Consider the following 18,410-nt stretch of genomic DNA (forward strand, 5'->3'; position numbering starts at 1 on the left):
AAGAGTACTCTGTATGTGCTGGGATTCCTGCCTCCATCCTGTCTCTGCCAAGCAGTAGAGAATGATGTGTGGACAACAAATGCTTTTGTGAAGCTTAAGAAGGTGTATGTACCAGAACCACTGCTGTTTAACTGCTCTCCATTGAAAACTTCCAAGTTTATCAAAGCTTTAAATAAATGCTTTGTGACAAGATCTTTGAGGGTAAGTGATTTCTCTTACCTCTACCCCTAGTAATATAACTGGCAATGTAGCTCTCAAAGTTGCTTTTTGCTTTTGGGAGAACTTGCGTTACTGGAAGCAACACATATTTCTCTGGATTTACCAAGATTGCAGCACCTGTCTCTCTGGAGCTTTTTGGTCACATACTGATCTGAGGCAAGCATAAAGCATAGGCCATTTAGGGCCCAAATCAGAGCCTCTTTTCCAAGGGAACCTCCCATTACCTTGTCAGAGAACAGAGCACAGCTGAATCTTCTTTTGCAGCACAGCCAGAGGAGTGACACAGCAAATCAGAGTTCATGGAGGTGCTCCTACACATACCATGTCCCAGGAAAGCCTGGGAGAGGCAGATGATTAAAAGGTATTACTTCTCTTAGCATCATTATCAGAAATGGAAACATTCTTTTTCAGCATATGTAAATATTTAAAAAGAACATTAGAGAAGAGCCACATTTTTAATTATTTTAAAAGAACAACCAAATGTAATAATCTTCATTCCATAAATAGTATTAGCAGCAAACCTCCCATCGTTCTTGGTGGTAAAAGGTTTACAGCACAAGAAGTAACATATACTGTAAACACTGCCTGATCGTCTGTAAGCCCCTTCCTTACTGAGTCCATACAGTCTTTTATCTCTTCTTATCTCTTCACCTGCTTCCGTGGGCTGTGAACTTGAGGGAGAAGAGGGGATAAGTGTTCTCCAAAAACCAATGTCTGATTTTCTGTAGTGGGATACTTTGTATGGAAGTCCTGATTTCACTGGCCTTTTTTTTTTTTAACCAAAAGGTTTTGTTTTAAGAAGGAAACCTGAGCATTGAGAAGTCTTTGCTTTGTGCCAAACCCCATCCCTCAGTTAAAAAGTTCCACCACCATTTTTTCCTTGTTTCTCTTCATGTCACACCTTGGGCAGTTAAGGACAGTTGGCTTACAGGTCACTGCAACCCCTCAGCTACAGTTCTGGTTCGTGGCTCTTTGCTCAAAGGGCTATGCGAGGTGTGTCACGCGTCCTGGCACTGGATGGATTAATCTGAGTGATTTGGAGAAGTATGCACAGCGTGTGTGAAAGAAATCTTGCTTCACATTTCCTTCTTAGCAACTCTTCACTCATACGTGCATGGTCCAGTCTTGTTCAGTGTTCTGGCTACAGATTATATTAAGTGGTGGTAGTGTGGAGACAAAAACAGAAGGAAAACTCCTCACCTGACATACACTGGTGACTGGGGAAACAAGGAAGAGGATTTTTTCCATCCCTACTAGTAATATCCAAGAAAGTTTCCCTCTCTTCTTCATTTGTGTCCAGAGAGAACATCACCTGTTGAATAGACGCCATTGTTAATCCTAGAGTCTTCAGTCCTCATAGTGTCTATTAATTCCTCCTCTGAATCCTCCTCCTCTTCCTCCTCTGGAGCTGAGAGACTGGATGTGGGGCCTTTACATATTTTTAAATGTCGAGTGAGGTGGTATTTGGTTAGATAAGCCTTGGAGCATTTTTCACAGACATAGTCCCTCTTTCCTTCATGTGAATTGAGATGCTTTTTCAGGTGATTTGTCCTCAGAAACAGCTTGTCACACTTGGGGCACTTGATCTGCCGTTCTCTGCAAGACACAAAAAAGTGAGTTTGCTCCTGCCACAAGACAGCTGGTATTAAAATGCTGATTAAGGTCCACATTCTAGCAAGGACACAGATATCACCCTTGATGAAAAGGTCAGTTTCCTTCCCACCCTACATAAAGGCAGGTGGGGAGGAGGCAGGGAAGAACAAGTAAGGAAACAAGGCTCCTGCATTTTAACAACCCTTGGTCTGTAAATGTAGAGGAGCTTACCAGACTGCAACACATTCTGTAATGACACTGCAAAATACCTCCCAGCAGCAGGTAGGTAGGAACAAGCAGCAGAGCGAGTCTGTTTCTGTTTCTGTCTGCCTCTCTCTCACTCATCTGGCTGCACTACACTGGCTCCTAGGCAGCATGACAGAAGCAGCAATGGATTCCAAGTGAGTATAAAAACCAGATGCTGAAAATGAAATAAGCAAAGGGACTAGCTTTGGCCAGCAGCTTTTAAGGAGGACCTTGGCTTGGGAATAAATGTACAGGATGGAGAGATTCTCAGAGCAAAAGACCTGGCCTGGCAGAGGGCTGTGGGTAGGAATCTGCCTACAGGAGGAGCGGGAGAGCAAGCATGTGAGTGAGACCTGCAGGGAGGAGAGGGCTGGGAAGGGGAGGAAAGGGCTGGGAAGGGCACCACACCCCTACAGGAAACAGGTGGAGTTCACTAACAGGGTCCTCGGTGACAATAGCACAGAGAAGTTTGTCTTTTTTGGTCACGTTGGGATATGGAAACAGTTCTCAGCAAATAATGAAATATAAATCAAACAACCCCTCTTTCTCTTCAAAATTATGAACACTCCAGCCTGCCATTTCACAACACAAGGAGCACACTTTGAATTTACTGTGTCATGGAAATACTGCAGACACTAGAACTGACTTCTCTGTCATTTCATAGGATGAACCCACCTATGCTCCCTAGGCCAAACTATTTGCAAACTGGAGATTCTGTCTTGGGCTCTTCATTATTTCTTGCACTGGCCAGTCCAACAGCTCCTGTGAAGTCACTTACTGTGTGTGAGTGAGGACGTGCTGCTTGAGGTCCTGCCTGCGCATGAAGAGCTTCTCGCAGTAATCGCACTTGAGGTTCTTCTCCCCGGTGTGAATGACCATGTGCGACTCCAGGTGAGCCTTCTGCGTGAACGATTTGTCACAGAGGGTGCAGCGATAATTCTTCTGACCTAGGAGTACACAGGGACACCCACAGATTAACACTTGGTGTCCCAAAAAATGCACTAAGCGAACAACCCTGACCATTGCTGAAAAATTAAATTTTACCATGACGAAAGGCAGATTTTTTGTGAACAGGGCTTGTTTTCTCCTGCAGTTCCTTCAGACTCAGCATAAAGGCCTACTTGGTTCCAATCTATATTTAGCTATGCAAAAAACCTGACAGCTGACTTCATCAGTCCCAAAGCTTTTCATCCTGTACTCCATGCCCCAATGCCACAATACTGTTTCAAACCACTGATGCGCTAGTGTGATGCACCTTTCTGCACTTCATCCTTCTAAACACTGCTGCTTGTTTCTCCAGTGCTTGCGGTCAGCCAGCCTTTTTTGTGAGGTGGGGTTTGTGCTTCTTGTCCCCACCAACTGTGCCTCCTTGTTCTGGATTTCAAAACACCCCCAGCAGCTCTGCACATTTTCCACCAAGAGATTCAGGCAAACACTTAAAAAGACTAGTCTTATCCAAGATGAATTCTTCAGTAAAAACAATGGTAGCTTCCTTTGTAACAGTAACCATGGTAACCATCTAGTTACTGTACATTAGTACATCCCTATCCTCACTGATTTCCCACAGGAATTGTATCTGATGCCTTACTGGAGCCCAACCACATTTGATGCACTGCATTGCTTTTGTCTGCAAAAACAAGTTCTCTTACCTAACAAATACACAGGTACACATGTCAGTGGCCCTTTGAAAACTTCTATGTTTTATCCCATTTTTCAACTTATCAGTACTTCTGTTATTCTTTGCCAAAAATAGTTTAAAACCCCAGCATGTTACTGAATTCAGACTAGTTTGAATACCACTTGAATCCCACCCCACTGAGTATTCTGTGGTTGTGTATACAACATTAATATTTCATCAGTCCATTAAAATGCCCGGCTATTGAGCCTACAGCTTCCTATGCTTGACTTGAGAGCACTTCACTCCCAGTTTATTTCTTTTCTAGCTTTGTAATTAGAATTTTGTGATTTCCCAATAAGGAACAGTGAAAAAAAAGAAAGAGGCAAAAATACCCACACTGTCTACTGGCCTGTAACTTGACCTTCACCCTCTCCCCTGTCCTCACACAGGCATCTGTAGAAAGCCCTCACCTGTGTGGATCTTGAGGTGTGTCCGTAAGTTGCTTGGATCGCTGAAAGCTTTGCTACAGAAATCACACTTGTGTGGCTTCATGCCCATGTGCCCCATGAAGTGCACGTGCAGCTTGGAAGGGGAGATGAAAGCCTGGGGACACATGGAGCACTTCCACTTCCTCTCCTTGCCGTGGCCTGGCCCGTGGCTGCTGCTGTTCCCCTGACTGGGGAGGTGGTTGTGAATATGGCTGCTCAAATGGGCCTTGAAGTCCGCATAGGAAGCACATTCCTTCCCACAGTGGCAGATGTGCATGTCTGGATGCTCAGGGACACCTTTGGGCACAAAAACATCACTTGTACTGAGGCACAGTAAAGCCTAACAGAGCTTGAACAAGGACCACTTTAACATTTAGTCTGTGGTAGCAAAAGCCAGGTGCAGAGATTTTCACCTTTGTTCTCTTCTTTCACCTTTGTCTGATGTTGCCTTCCAGCTGTTTCAGGTAGGTCATTTAAAATGTTTTGAGGGGCCAAACTCTAGAACAGTTTTGAGCACAGCTCACCCAAATCTAAATTATCACAATCTCAGCTGGGGGAGGATAGGACCATCTTCAGCTCCAAAACTCCCTTAGCCCTGGATGAACAAAATACTACTTTTCTTCAAAAAAAAAATCTTCAAAATCTTTTACTCCTGATCAGTGGAATTACGTAGGGAAGTATTTCTTTTAAATTATGGTACTCTGTAGTAATGAAATGTTAAAGGAAACTATGACATGCACCAATGGGAACTGAGAAGGAACATAATGCAGGCCCAAGTCACAGAGCCAAGAGATGGCACTGAAAGGGATTTCAAGCTGGATACTCCCTACAAAGCCAAGAAAAAAGAGCTCTTACTTACCAAGCTGTCGTGCATAGTCCCGACTGTAATAGAAGAGAAGCTCGTGTTCAGGGGGGATGTCCCGAGAGGTGCAGAAGTAAATTTTTCCATCATGAGGATAAGCTACCAGGTTCTGCTCTTCCCGGTTCCTACAGCAATAACAACAGCTAAGGAAAAAAGCCCTTCAAAATTAATGCCTTTTGGGGGAGAGGAGAGGGAGAGGGAGAGGGAGAGGGAGAGAGAGAGAGGGAGAGGGAGAGGGAGAGGGAGAGGGAGAGGGAGAGGGATGGAAAAGAAAAAAGAAAGGGAAAATGGAAGATTCCTATAAAACGGTAATAGGAACTTCAGTGCTTTTCTGCATATTATAAAAACTTGTATGTCTGTCACTTCTTCTTTATTAAAGGAAAGAAAAACTAGACCTTGAGAGCCGATATCCTCCACCAAATTATGTGTTTCTAACAACACTTCTGAGAAAATGATCAATAGATATTTGAGTGGGCTGAGAGAAATGAGTTTATGATCTCCTAAGAAACTACAAAAATCTATGTATTTTTAATACACATAGATTCATTTACATAGATATATCCCTTAAGAAATAGAGAATACATGATGGAAAAAATATCAGTAATGTCTTGAAGTAACATTATCTTTAAAAAGTCCTCTTGAGGACCAGTTCCAAGACATGGTCATTTATCTTTTGAAGCAGTATCTTGCATATGTTTGTTCCCAGTATCTGAAACCAGCAAAAGGTCTGTCCCACTGCAGTGGGAGATTAAACATTACAGTTCTTGACTCCTGCATATAGGAACAATGAAATGGAACTGCAGGAGAAACCTACTTTGTGTCACAGAGAAATAAGAAAGGTTCAGCCTTCTCAGTGGACCATGGATGGAGCAATACTTAGGCCAGCCTGGATAGTTTTCATCATAGACTGAAAGGGACAGGTCTCACAAGCTGTGGGGCTTGGAATTTGGCCAAAATAACTCAGGGACACTTTGTAAATAAAGTATTAAAATCAAAAGGACAATCAAGGTCAAGTTAAGTTGAATGAAGGTCAACCTTCATTCTCCAGTACAGCTTTCTATGAGCCTGCAGCTCAGACTCAAAGCTCCTTAGCACAGTCCAGGTGGCTCTCACCTGGCTTTGCGTACGAACATCATCCAGTTACATTCATTTTCATCAGCTGTGATGACACAGAACTCCAGGACACCATTGTGATAGATCTACCAGGAAAGACAAATGCAACCTTAGGACAAAACACGGCAATAAATGCAGTGAAAGCCAGCTTCTTTCTTTAATAGAGGATGTGTTTACCTAGAACAAGCCAGGAAGTCTCCATTGCCTCTGCCAACATCACAGCCCTGTTTTCACTCCTTACTTTCCTCTTCACACAGGCACCTTGACCTCTGTTACCCAGGAGGCCAGAAAACGTATTTATCAGCATCTTTCTCACCTTTACCTTACAGCAGAAATGCATTTGGCTGCATTTCTTACAAACCGAGTCTTGTGAATAACAAAATCTGGGCAAACAGTACATGCTTTATTTATATAGGTCAGATTTACTTTCTGAAAATGAAATGATGGGGAAAAGAAAGCTTTAAATTTACTTTCCTAAAACAAATCATTCATCACCTGGGGGAACTTTCAATGAACAGAGATCCAAAACAAACAAACAATTGCTGCCTAGTAATCCATACACAATCTCTGTGGCAACTCCACACAAATACTGAAACCACATACAGCCCTTTAAAAGAGAAGGCATTAAAGAAGCTTATTGCTCTTCAGGACTGACTACCAGCATACTGCAAGGTATACAGCTCTGCTGTGCTGATACTAAGAATTAAACAATTAAACTGCATTACTTTTGACTTTTGGCCAAGATGATAATGTTAATGTTGCTGTCATGTGGTAGCTTTCACCAGATAAAGGCATGCTGGCAGGCTCTGTGAGCTGTAACACCACTGACCTTCCAGATGTGACTGGCTGCTTTGTCTGTCCAGTCGGCCACCTCCAGAGAATGGCTCTGCTGCCCGATCAAAGGTCCGAAACAAGTCCTCACAGGAATGGTTTCTCGTGTCCACACACCTATCATTAGAAGACCATAATCTGAAGAAATCAATCATTTAAATAACTAATCATGCATAATAAAGAAGTGGGAGGCTTATGAGATAATGCTCCAGAGGTAATATCTATGCATAAGATCATCAAAGCTTCTACTTCACATGTGAAACACACCTATGGCAGAGACAAGAACCACCACCACCACATGACACTAATGGGAGCCACTTTGGTGTCATTACCAATATTTATTTGGTCAAAAGCAAGTAATTTATTTTTCAGTAAGCTATAAAACTAACATCCTAGCCACTTGTACCAATTAAAGGTCTCATGGCACTTTCTGCAGAAGCAGAAAATACTAGTTTCAGTAACTACATTTTGCCTACCTAATCCCCAGGAATTTCCAGAATTGTTGCTGGGCATTGTTAAGCAGCTTCTGCATTTCTCCCCAGAGGCAGCTGTATTTCTGTCATGGGCAGAGGGATTCCTGCGTGTATATTATTTATTATTAAACATTTTTATTTATATATATATATATATAGGTCTACATGAATACACTGAATAGCTTTTAGGAATAAACTGGAAACTAGTGCAGCTTGAAAAGAACAGTTGTCATCTACTCTCAACAAGCAGCATCACTAAACAAGCCAATAATCACATTCTTCTCTAGCCTTCAGATCCTTAGTGTACTGCACTGTACTCTTCGATTTCCAGGTGACACTGACGTGAAATACAGTAACAAGGTCCACATCCAGTGGCAAGGTCACAGTCTACATGCCAAATGTAAATGAAGGGGGGGGAAAAAACAGAGGCACTTGTGATCAATACTCCAATGAGAGCACCCAGAAGGTAGCAAACCAAGCTCATGAACAAGCAGACAGAATTCTCCTCTATGACTTCTAATTGTCAGCTTCCACTGCAATTGCTGCATTGTTTTCTAATCAAAGCTGTGCCTGGGCTGTTTATCACGATAAAAAAAAACCCATACCTTGCTTGACCTTAAGAAGTGCCACACTGTGGCAGCAGCCCTATGGTATAGCTGAAGTCTAAGCAGTAACCAGACCACAAGGAGCTCAAGGATAATATAAGTCAGGGTGATTACAGAAGAGGGAAGCATCTCTCTCTTGTGGTGTTTCTTTCCCACATTAATCTCCCCACGGTTTTGGATTTCAGCAGTGAGTGTATTTTAAAGTGCTGCAGGGAAGTGCCCAGTAATGTGATCCTTACCCGCTTCAGCTCCCATGATGGACTGCCGGAGGAGCAGCTGCTTCGGGAGGGACAGCCTGGCTCGGCTCTCGATTGGGCTGTCGGGGACAAAGGTGACAGGCCCGTGGTCCGGGCAGTCTGATGGATACGCCTTGTCACACAGCGTGCACCCTGCAGAGACAGGAGGGGACAGCAGGCATTAAAAACATGTCACAGCTCCTACAGTGCAATCAGCTCCCTACCAATGTGCTTCAGCTCAGCTCCTGCCAAAGGCTGCTTCTGTCATGTTCAACTTGTCCACTTAACAGCTTTTACTCAGAAGAATATGGACCATGTTCTTACAGTCAGGTGGGCATACATGTCAGTTTCTATCCGATTCAGATCAACTGTGAGGATCTCCACCTACTTTTCTGATGGTAAATTGATGACCTAGACTCCAGATTATCCCTACAGGGGAATCTAGTAACAGTACAGAGCCTACTCTTCATCAAAGCTACTGCAAAATGAATGATAACCTCCCCAGTGCTGGTGATGGAGGAGCAAATTTCACTCTGATCACACGTGAAATCACCTCTACTGGCAGAAAAATCTACAACTAACAAAACCAAACATATTCTAACTGGTTATGTTTTTGGAATTAAGCAGAAACACTTCTTGCATGTAGAACCTCAAGGATATCCATGCAAATGAACCAGTAAGGTCGTCCTTCTAAAATTTTCTGAACATGTACCACAAATCCTCAACCTCCATTTAAATTCAATGTGTAAAAATCACAGCAGCAAAAACCTGACCTCACTGCTGCTTTTGAAGGTCTCACTGCAGCAAACCCATGCAGGGTGAGTATGCCACTGAATGCAACAAAAACAAAAGTCCATGAAGAATCAGTAGCATCGCTTTCCTAATCTGTGATTCAGCAGAAGTACTGTTATAAAAGAAACCAGGAAAGTCTTCAGTCTAATAAATCTGAGGAAAAGTACAGCATAAAATGCTCTCTATAGCATTACAATTTCATGTAGAAAAAGGATGTCATTTTAATTCTCTGTGGATGGAACAACCAACACCTGCACAGCAGCCACTCTCCTGATAAATAATTATTCTTCTGAAGAAGAAAGATGTTCAGGTAATTAATCAGGATGTCTGTGAAGACTCTCTTTGGCCTCTTGATGACCCAGCTCCCGTATAAAAGACCTATCACAGAAGTAGCCTTCAGCAGGCCCAGACAGCACTTCCATCCTTACGTGCTTTAAGATATTTTCCAGATACTTCCTTGATATACCAGGGTACCAGAATTTGAACTCATATAAAATACAGTTTGAGCAACTACACATTAACAGATAGGTAAGTATTCAAAAAATTATTAGGTAGAGGCTGTGTAAGCATTATTCCATGTGCACAGGTGACATGCAGGAGTAAAGCAACAACGAACGAGACCTGAGTAATGAGAACCACTGTGTGGAAAAGCTGCTTTTAAGCATTGCCTGGCACATACCCACTATGGGTCTCTGGACCAGCTCCAAGGAGAGGCAGAGGAAGAAAAGTTCTAGGCATGGGATATTTCCACTTGGAGAAATAACCATTCATACATTTTTAAGATGTTGGAAAACAAAAAATCTCACATTTGCCAGAAAGTTAAATATACTTTCCATTACTGTCCTTGCCAAATCATTAAAAAAAGAAAATTAGTCATTATTTCTCTGATTTGGATACCCAGAATGGTCAACAAAGATGACCAAAAAAAGCGCTTCTTAAAAGCATTTGCAAACATTCAGGACTGTATCATTATTTGTTCAATATGCAACAGATGCTTGTAGGAACCTCTGAGTGCATCAACTGTAAAATTCTTCCTCTAGGAGTTGTAAATTCATCATAGCTCTATGCCCACCTGATTTGAAGTTGTATTTTATCCCACAGAATGAAATCTTAACAAATTAATCCAAATGTCTGACTGACTAGACACTTTACACTAAACTGCATCTCTTCCCTTGCTAACCATGGCACTGTACCTTTCAATTTCTTAAAATATGTTCCACAAGCAAAGCAAGCCATTTAGGTCTGGCAGTTGTAGGGCCAGACTGGATGAAGAGCAGCACTCAGCAATGCTACCACAGATAATAAAAATTAATATAAAAGCTGGCCCTTATGTTTCAGTGGCAGGAGCCAGACATCCTGCAGGTGGGTGAAAGTGCAAATCTCTCTCCCAGCAAATGAGAACTTCTCAGTTCTCAAACACCACTCCTTGAAAGGTAACAGGACTGGCAATACAAAACCCAGTGCTCCTTTCTTCCTACAAGATCTACTAACCTCTGGACTAAAGTCCTTTGATGAGAATAATTAGAAATATTATAAAGTTCCTTCCCTCTCTGCTCTTTTTTTCCTATTTAGAACAATACTTTCATGATGATTGTTCATGATGATATGAATTTAATATAAATTTTGCAAAATCATGTAATGTCATACTCAAAAATGACACCCATTTGATGGAAAGTATGGTCTGTGGTGGTGTTTGTTGTGTATTTTAATGGGGCAAGAAGAGTCCCTTGTGATGTGACTTTATAAAAACAGAAGTCTCATTGGAAAGGATAATAAGCATATCCACCAAATCAAGAGCTTCACCAAGACTCAGCTTCCAACATCATGGCAACATGAAAATGATACAAAGAGAATTATGCTAAAACATCCTCCTACGTCTCCTACTACTTCCAACTATTGTTGTTTCAAAACAGTTAATCTGGCACTGCAGATGTTTCAAATTTTGCACTTGTTAAATAACCATAAATCTTTAAGACTAGCAACCAGAGTCCAGCCACACCAAACAGCTACATGGCAAACCCTACCCCAAAAAAGCATGAAATGTCCACTCACATATGGTAAACAAGGTTGCCATGTTTTCCTTGTTGGAATTGGAGTCTTCCATTTGCAGAGATGATGGTACAAAGGCAAGATTGTCTGCAGACACATCGACATGGCTTGGCCCCATGGCTACTTCCTGACTTATGGAAGACACTGCCACAGGCTCCAGGCTGAGGCCCACTTCATGCAAGGCTACTGAGTCCAGGGAAGCGAGGTTGTGTGAGGTAGGGAGCGCCACACTCACGGAGTTGGTGCTCATGGCCACAGTATGAATGGGGTCATTTAGTGTGCTGTCCGATATCCCTGTCACCCGCCCAGCAATGTGGTCAGGCTCCATGACAACAGGGAGTTCCAAAGTGCTACCGTGAATGGGAATGACAGCGCTGTGTCCCACAGCGTCCGATGTCAAGTTACTGCCCACTGTGTCTACGGCTAAAGGTTCGTGGCTCCGGGAGCCATTTGGGATCTGCGTGTGATCCCCAGCTACATCATCCATTGTAAGCTCCTCTGTCATCCCATCTGTAGAGATGGGGCTGGTTACCCTGGAAACGCTCTCCATGGTGATTGTAGTATCCAGTGCTACCTCGTGGCTGTCACTAGGATGCAGATTTTGAGGACCGTGTGTGTTCACTGTGCGGGAGTCCATGGAGACAATCCCTGGTTCCAGCCCCACAGTCCCACTGGGCTGGTAGGGATCCAGGGCTGAGGGATTGTTGGAGACTGACAATGCTGGATTGCTGTCAACATTTATAGTGTTGGGATGGATGTACTGAGGTGGTGGTCTGTCAGCCAAGTAAGATAAGATACCTGATAGGAAGAGAGGGAGAAAAAGAAAGGAGTGAGATTACATCAGTTTTCAAATCTTGAATAAAAATCCATTGAAGAATACACTGAGATCCTTGAAGACATGTTCTCTACATTATTTCCAATTCAAATCCACTAAAATGGATTCTAAAATATGGCTTACAAACACATGCCAGCCTAACACTCGTCAAAGTACCACTTGACAACTAATTCAGAGTTTCCACCCAATAGAGCAAGTCTCTAGTTATTTCTCAAACTCTGAACACCCAGGTTCATGGCAGAATTCCACCTAGGCTGCTCAGTACAAAGATCAAATGAGAAAGAGGTTCTTCACATTTTAGGCTTAATTTTTCATTCCCAAAAAACAGCTCACGAGGATGAAGAACTGCTAGTGGAGTCTATAATTTGGTCATTCCTGGTTCATCTTTGCTAGAAACAGAAACAATTCTCCAGGACACATTATTTTTGCTTAGGTATTCAAGTTTTAACAATGACTGCTTCCTTCCTCTAATACTAAGTGGCATAACTGTCCATCTCAGAGGTCATCAATTGCAATTCTGAAGGACAAAGACAAGTTCTCTCACAGACTTCATGAGTCATCTGCTCTCTTTTCTAACACGAAAGCATGTTGTTTCTCCTAAAACAATTGTTTGGTTCCATTTAAATCAGAAACCCTACCATCTTTTCTGGTAGTTCTGGGAAGGTTCTCAACATCAAACAACCTTGAAACTTAAGATATGAAGAAACACTAAATTGTGTTTACATACTAAAAACAAACAAACAAAAATCTTCGGAAGAAATGCAATGGCACATTCAAGTAAACATTATTTCCAGCAGAGACAGAGGCAGATATTGCAGATTCTGCAAGATCTGACTCAGCATGTTTCTTTTTAGCCTTCAACTCTATGAGCCACTTGTTCCATAAGAGTTTTCCATTCAAATATGTTTGTTATTACAAGGATGCAAACACAGATACTCTTTCTGCAGCACAACAAGCCAAGAAATGAACAGTTTAATTTAATGAGCTGCATCAAATATTTCTGCTTGCAATGTTGCCTTGTGGCTTGAACACAGAGGATCCTTGATGGCAGCAAGATGACTGACAGAAGAACTGTATAAAACATCACAGAAAGATTATTCCAGCTCAGAAAATGGCAAATACCTTTGGTCCTAGTGCACAGTCTCCTTGTCTACTGAGCAGCAGGCATGCAGTGCAGTAGGAAAGGTTACTCCTAAGCAGCTGGAAAGTTCAGCCATCAGTCAACAGGTAACTGCAGGAGACCTGGGCTGCTAGTTTATTCCTAACCCTGGCTGAACCAACAATACCTAATGAGTCACCTTGAAGAAGTTTAACTACTTCTTCCACCCTGCCAATCTTAGCTACCAAACAAAACCAGGAGTGCATTTAAAGTTTCAATGTCTGTGTTTTCACATACTGACATGTAAAATTCTACATTTATACTCCAAAGCATGTGTGAGAAAGCAATCAAGATAGAAGTCAGTGGCCTTTGGAAATCAACCTTGAAGAAAAATGAAGAAAAAATGTGCCATGGGTTAAATGGGTGGGAAAGTGCCCAACACCACAGCTGATGTCTTGCCCTCTTTGAGCTTTGAACTCCTGTAACCTCCCATTATGCACATATTAAATATTGCTTCAGACTACAGGACAAGAAAAATAGAAGCAACTTCCAAGCTACAAGCCGTTGGAGACAGAAACCGGGCAGGCTTTGTTTTCTGTTAATCCTAAAATCAAAGCAGGTGGACCAATCAAAGGTTAGGTTTAAATAGAAAATGCCCTGCAATTCTTTTCATACACAAATATAGAAACAGATATCTGAAAATCAAAGCGTGTAAATGGCACAACAGTCTCCAGACAAACTCAAGGAAACAACAGCTCTGTCAAACTGTCAGTCATTCCTGCTTCAGGACAGAAACAGACAGCTCTTAAAACAGTTGCTCTTACTGTTCCCATCCATCAGCACCAGAGCACTTACCAGGTAGAATGTGTCTGAAATAGCTGCTCTCCAGGTGAGGGTATGGTGGTGGAGGTAGGGTATAATTTCTCTCTGGTATACCACACATCACTCCTCGATCTCCAATACCCATTGGGAGCATCAGAGACAGAGCAGAGGGCAAGGAACTCAAGGACGGGCCCAGGTTTGGAATTGCAACAGGCAAGCCTGCAAGAGAAAATGCCCATTTAAATTCAACGGAACTCCCTGAGCTGATGAACACATGAGCTAACAAACAGATTACTAATTCCCCAGGAGTTCTTGCCCTAAGGAAATACAGCATGGCACTGTCCAAGTAAGGTGCCAGGCATCAAAAAAAGGATCAGTTATCACAGAAGTGAGAGGCATGCCTGAATATGGCTAGATATTTTACATTTTATAGGCCTTGCTTTAATTTGACAATTGTAATGGACTTCTGTCTGTGCAGGCCCCTGGAAAGAAGAGCTATGAAAATAGTTCTGCTATACAAGTGATTTTTCACCTGAGAGAAATTAGACATAGATGAAGAAAGATTTTCAGCTACAGCCCTAATTTCAAAGAGTTCTGATACTACTCACCCACAGAGCAAATCACCCCATTAAAACCAAACGAGGCTCCCACTAAAGCGTAAGCCTGACAAGCACTCGTGCCTTTTGCTTTGCCCACATAAGCAACTATTTATGGTTTCCCCTTCCCCAACTCTGCACCATTTCACTACCTATGGTATGACTTGCTATCAGAGCAGGCACTGCTGCCCAGTTAGGACCATTGCTGTGACAGCAGAACACAGAGCAGGAGCTACAATACCCCGTGTGGGACCCTCCCCCATTACCTGGTGCTGGTATGGCGTTGTGAGTGGGTGACGCTGCCAAGCCCAAGTGACTTCCTGAGACTGGCAGGGCATTGCTCACAGAGGAGGAGGTCAGCTGGTCCATCCCTACAGGACTCAAGTTCATTTCGTTCATTCTGGAGACAAAGAACATAGAGGGGAGCAGGAAAAAGAAAGAGAACGCAATAGCATTCTTGATTACTGACTGTACTGTGGTGAGAAAAGGTTGAGCAAACAAAGTCAAAATCTTATATTGGCATATAAAAACTCTGTCTTAAAAAGCTAAGCATAAAACACATCAGCCACTCACACGGTCATCACATCACAATCAATACCTATTGATCATATTAGATAGCAATAATCAGGATTAAAAAACAGTTCAGAAAGACAAATCAGACCATAGCTTCTTCCTTGCTATCCAGAAAACAGTCTTACTCCTAGTAATAAAAGCAATTGTGATTAAACTATTGTAAAAACAGATCCATTTACAAGCTGAATGTCAGAAATACTCAGACAACAGCACCTGATTTATATTTCATGACTTCTGGACACCACATCCACATTCAAAATCTAAATTCTGGGAGGAAGATCACTTCAAACTGGTAACAGACACACAACCTCTAATTCCTCACCAGTTCAAACCAGGCCAACAGTGACAAGAGTTACCACCACAAAACAGCCATAGCAGTTTTAAAAGACTGCCTCAGTCAGGTTCTACGTGCTCCCATCACATTAAAAACTGGTACCATGGATGCCATCTTATTTCAGTGATCAACTGCACTGCTCAAGTGGGCACACACCACACAAGCAGCTGCAGGAACCGTCCAATACTCCAAACCTTCAGCCTTGGTAGAACCCATGTCAGCTTGGAGCACACATGTCCTTTGGGGTCTCAAGCTGCACATGCAGCCCAAACCACTCCGCAGGGAGGGGGACACCACGGAGACACTGTCAAACTCTGCAAGCCGTGCCTAACCCAAGCCTGCCCACCCCGGCCCTCTTACCCCCACACCAGGTCTGACCAGCAGCTTTTAGGGCCAGCCAGACCAGCTGCCCCCAGAGCAGCCACACACGCAACATGCTCCAGGGTGACCCAGGCCTCCCACATGGCCTTTGCCAGCAGCAGGCCAAAGCGCCGCAGTACTGATGGAGAGCTGGAGCTTGGGCTGCCGCTCCGGAAAGGAAGGGTACCACTCATGCAGGAAAAACGGCCGAATCTACCAAACTCACGCAAGTCAACAGCACAAGGTCTCAGCTTGGAAGGGGCCCGTAAGGAACATCGACGCCCCTGGCAGCTCCTCGCAGACCACCTGCCACCCGGGGGACTGAGCCGCAAGCGGAGTCGCCGACTTCCACCTCGGCTCTGCCCACCTTGGGCACCACGCACTGCCTACCGCCCCGCACGCCGCCAGGGACCGCTCTGCAGGGACGGGGCCGAGGGCTCCAGCTGCCCGGCGGGGCAGTGCATTTCATCCCCGGCTCAGGCGGCTGCTGAGGATGGCGATGCCCGAGGGAGGGAACCACCACCCTCGCCCCGGAGCCGAGCCTCGGGGCCTGCGGGAGGCGCCGAACGCTTGAGGGACCCCCTCCCCTGCTCGCCCTCTCGGCCGGGTGCGCCCCGCGGTCCCGCCTGCCTCGCCCGGTGCCCCGCGGCGCTCACCTGGGGTGCATGGGGCCCGCCGGCGGAGCGCCCGCAGCCGCATCAGGGCCCTGCGTCCCGGTCCGTCGCCTGCCCCCGGCCCCGGCTCCGGCCTCGGACACGGCCCGGCCGCAACCCCCACCGCCGCCGCCGCCGCCTCATGGGCGGGACCCGGGCGGCGCGGGCCCGGCGCGGGCGGGGGAGGCGGAGGGAGGCGGGGACGGCACAGGGAGGGGGCCGGGCCGCTTCCGCCGGCGAGTGCCGGAGCCAGGAAGCGGCGCCACCGCCCCGGGGCTCGGCCGCTCCGCGTCCCAAACCCTGCCCGATGCTTCCCGTGCCGCCTCTTCCAGAAGGGTGCGATGTTTACTCCGGTTTTCCACCCAGTATTCCCACACAATGTTCCCAGCCGTCTCACTGCTTTCTCATTACACCCTCGTATCTGCTGTCATTAGAGGGTTGCGTTTTGTGTCCTCAGCCGTACCATCACCCCGTACGTGCCCAGCTGCCTCTTGGACATCGTCGTTCAATTACGGTTCATCATATGTGCAATTCTGACTAAGGTGACATGGCAAATGAATCTCTTGATGTGTGCAAGAGTTCGCTTTTCGCCTGCGACACGTGGATCGTCATCATGTACGCTGCTCGAATCAACTGCCGCGTTCCTTCAGTGCCGGGGCGAACAGCTGTTTCCTGGAACACTGTAATGGGGTTTGGTAATTTGCTTGTGCCTGACACATTCAGTGATGCCTCACTAAATGAGCCGTCCCTCGATAGGATGTCTGCGCAGGAGAAAATTCAAAGTATTTTTCTGTCTGCTCTCTTTTGATCTAAAGAACCTAAATGTAGGATCTGTAAGGATCATTCCATGATCTAAAGGGCCTAAATGTAGAGGTTGTTTTAGTTCAGTACAAACCTATTGATTCTTCTGAGGGTGGAAACAGACTCTCCCTTCGGTTTTGTCAGAAAGATGAATGCCTCATATACACTTGTTTTTCAAGCTCTCTCTGTAGCTGAAGGAGAGAAATAGTTTGCTGCAGAGAGTGCTTCATCTCCTCCTGAAGTAGGTGTCTGAGATGTGTGAGAAGAATTCACTTTGGAGCTGCCTTTCTGTGTCTCTGGCCTGAAACTGGGACCTGCATAATGGCTTTAGTCTAAATATCTAACATCTAAAGGAGTACATTCAAACAAAGTCCAAGTCTCTGTAATTCATGACCAAAAGAATGTCCCACAACCTCTCCTCTACCAAGCCAAATAATCCTTACCTGACCTTGACTGACTGGCTATATGAATTGGCCCACAAACATTACTTCAGCAAGTCAAAAAAGAACTCACCAAGTCCTCTGGTTGCTATGGACTGCTAATCCTGTGATGGGGGCTTTAGGTCTGTTTCATTTTCGTATGTGTAGTCCCACATATTCATATGTTGGTGCTAATACTTCACATTTTTCTTAGAACCTACTGTGAATGACTACAAGCCCAAAAGTCTCTCTCTTCATTTTGCATTCCCTAATAGAAGATGACAGGAGACCTTCCATTTTCAGTTTTCATCCTTTAAACTTCATGTACAGTTTAAACTTCCATTTACAGTTTTCATCCTTTAAACTCAGTACATCTCAGTTCTGTCCTGAATGCTAGGTTATCCCAAGCCCTCAGCTTGTCTTAATTCCAATTATGATACTGTAATTCTACAGCAGAAGTGCCCTGGCACTGAAATCTTTGTGCTGTTTCAACTATCTAAGCTGAAAGCAATACTTTGAGCCTATGAGCCAGATTGGATGCAGTCATACATAGATAAGAGTATTTTTTCCTACTGTCAAGCATGAGTCTTCTGAGATTCCAGCTTTTTTTGTAGTCACTTTACTCCCTTGAACTAGTGATATCTTAACTACCAGTTTAAAGCAGAAGTATCAAAGGAAGCCAGTGATAATATGAAGTGTCACTGAATGAGAAGTTAATCTGTGTCTACAGAGATGTATACTGCATGCCCAAGGTATTGTGATAAAACACATTTGGGAACTGTTTCTTCTGCAA

General features: G+C 44.3%; 1 protein-coding gene across 1 annotated transcript; it reads right to left on the reverse strand.

Moving 5' to 3' along the window:
• Positions 1–655: 655 nt before the first annotated feature.
• PRDM4 (PR/SET domain 4) lies at positions 656–16,979 on the reverse strand. The gene is made up of 11 exons (XM_054631463.2): positions 16,401–16,979; positions 14,744–14,877; positions 13,915–14,100; positions 11,129–11,923; positions 8,288–8,437; positions 6,969–7,087; positions 6,140–6,225; positions 5,024–5,151; positions 4,147–4,461; positions 2,837–3,005; positions 656–1,815 (listed from the first exon to the last, which is right to left on the reverse strand). The coding sequence occupies exons 1-11, from the start codon at positions 16,409–16,411 to the stop codon at positions 1,506–1,508; spliced, it is 2,403 nt and encodes an 800-aa protein (XP_054487438.1). The 5' UTR covers positions 16,412–16,979; the 3' UTR covers positions 656–1,505.
• Positions 16,980–18,410: the final 1,431 nt, after the last annotated feature.

This window comes from Agelaius phoeniceus, chromosome 5 (assembly GCF_051311805.1).
Source record: "Agelaius phoeniceus isolate bAgePho1 chromosome 5, bAgePho1.hap1, whole genome shotgun sequence".
NCBI classification, from domain to species: Eukaryota; Metazoa; Chordata; class Aves; order Passeriformes; family Icteridae; genus Agelaius; species Agelaius phoeniceus.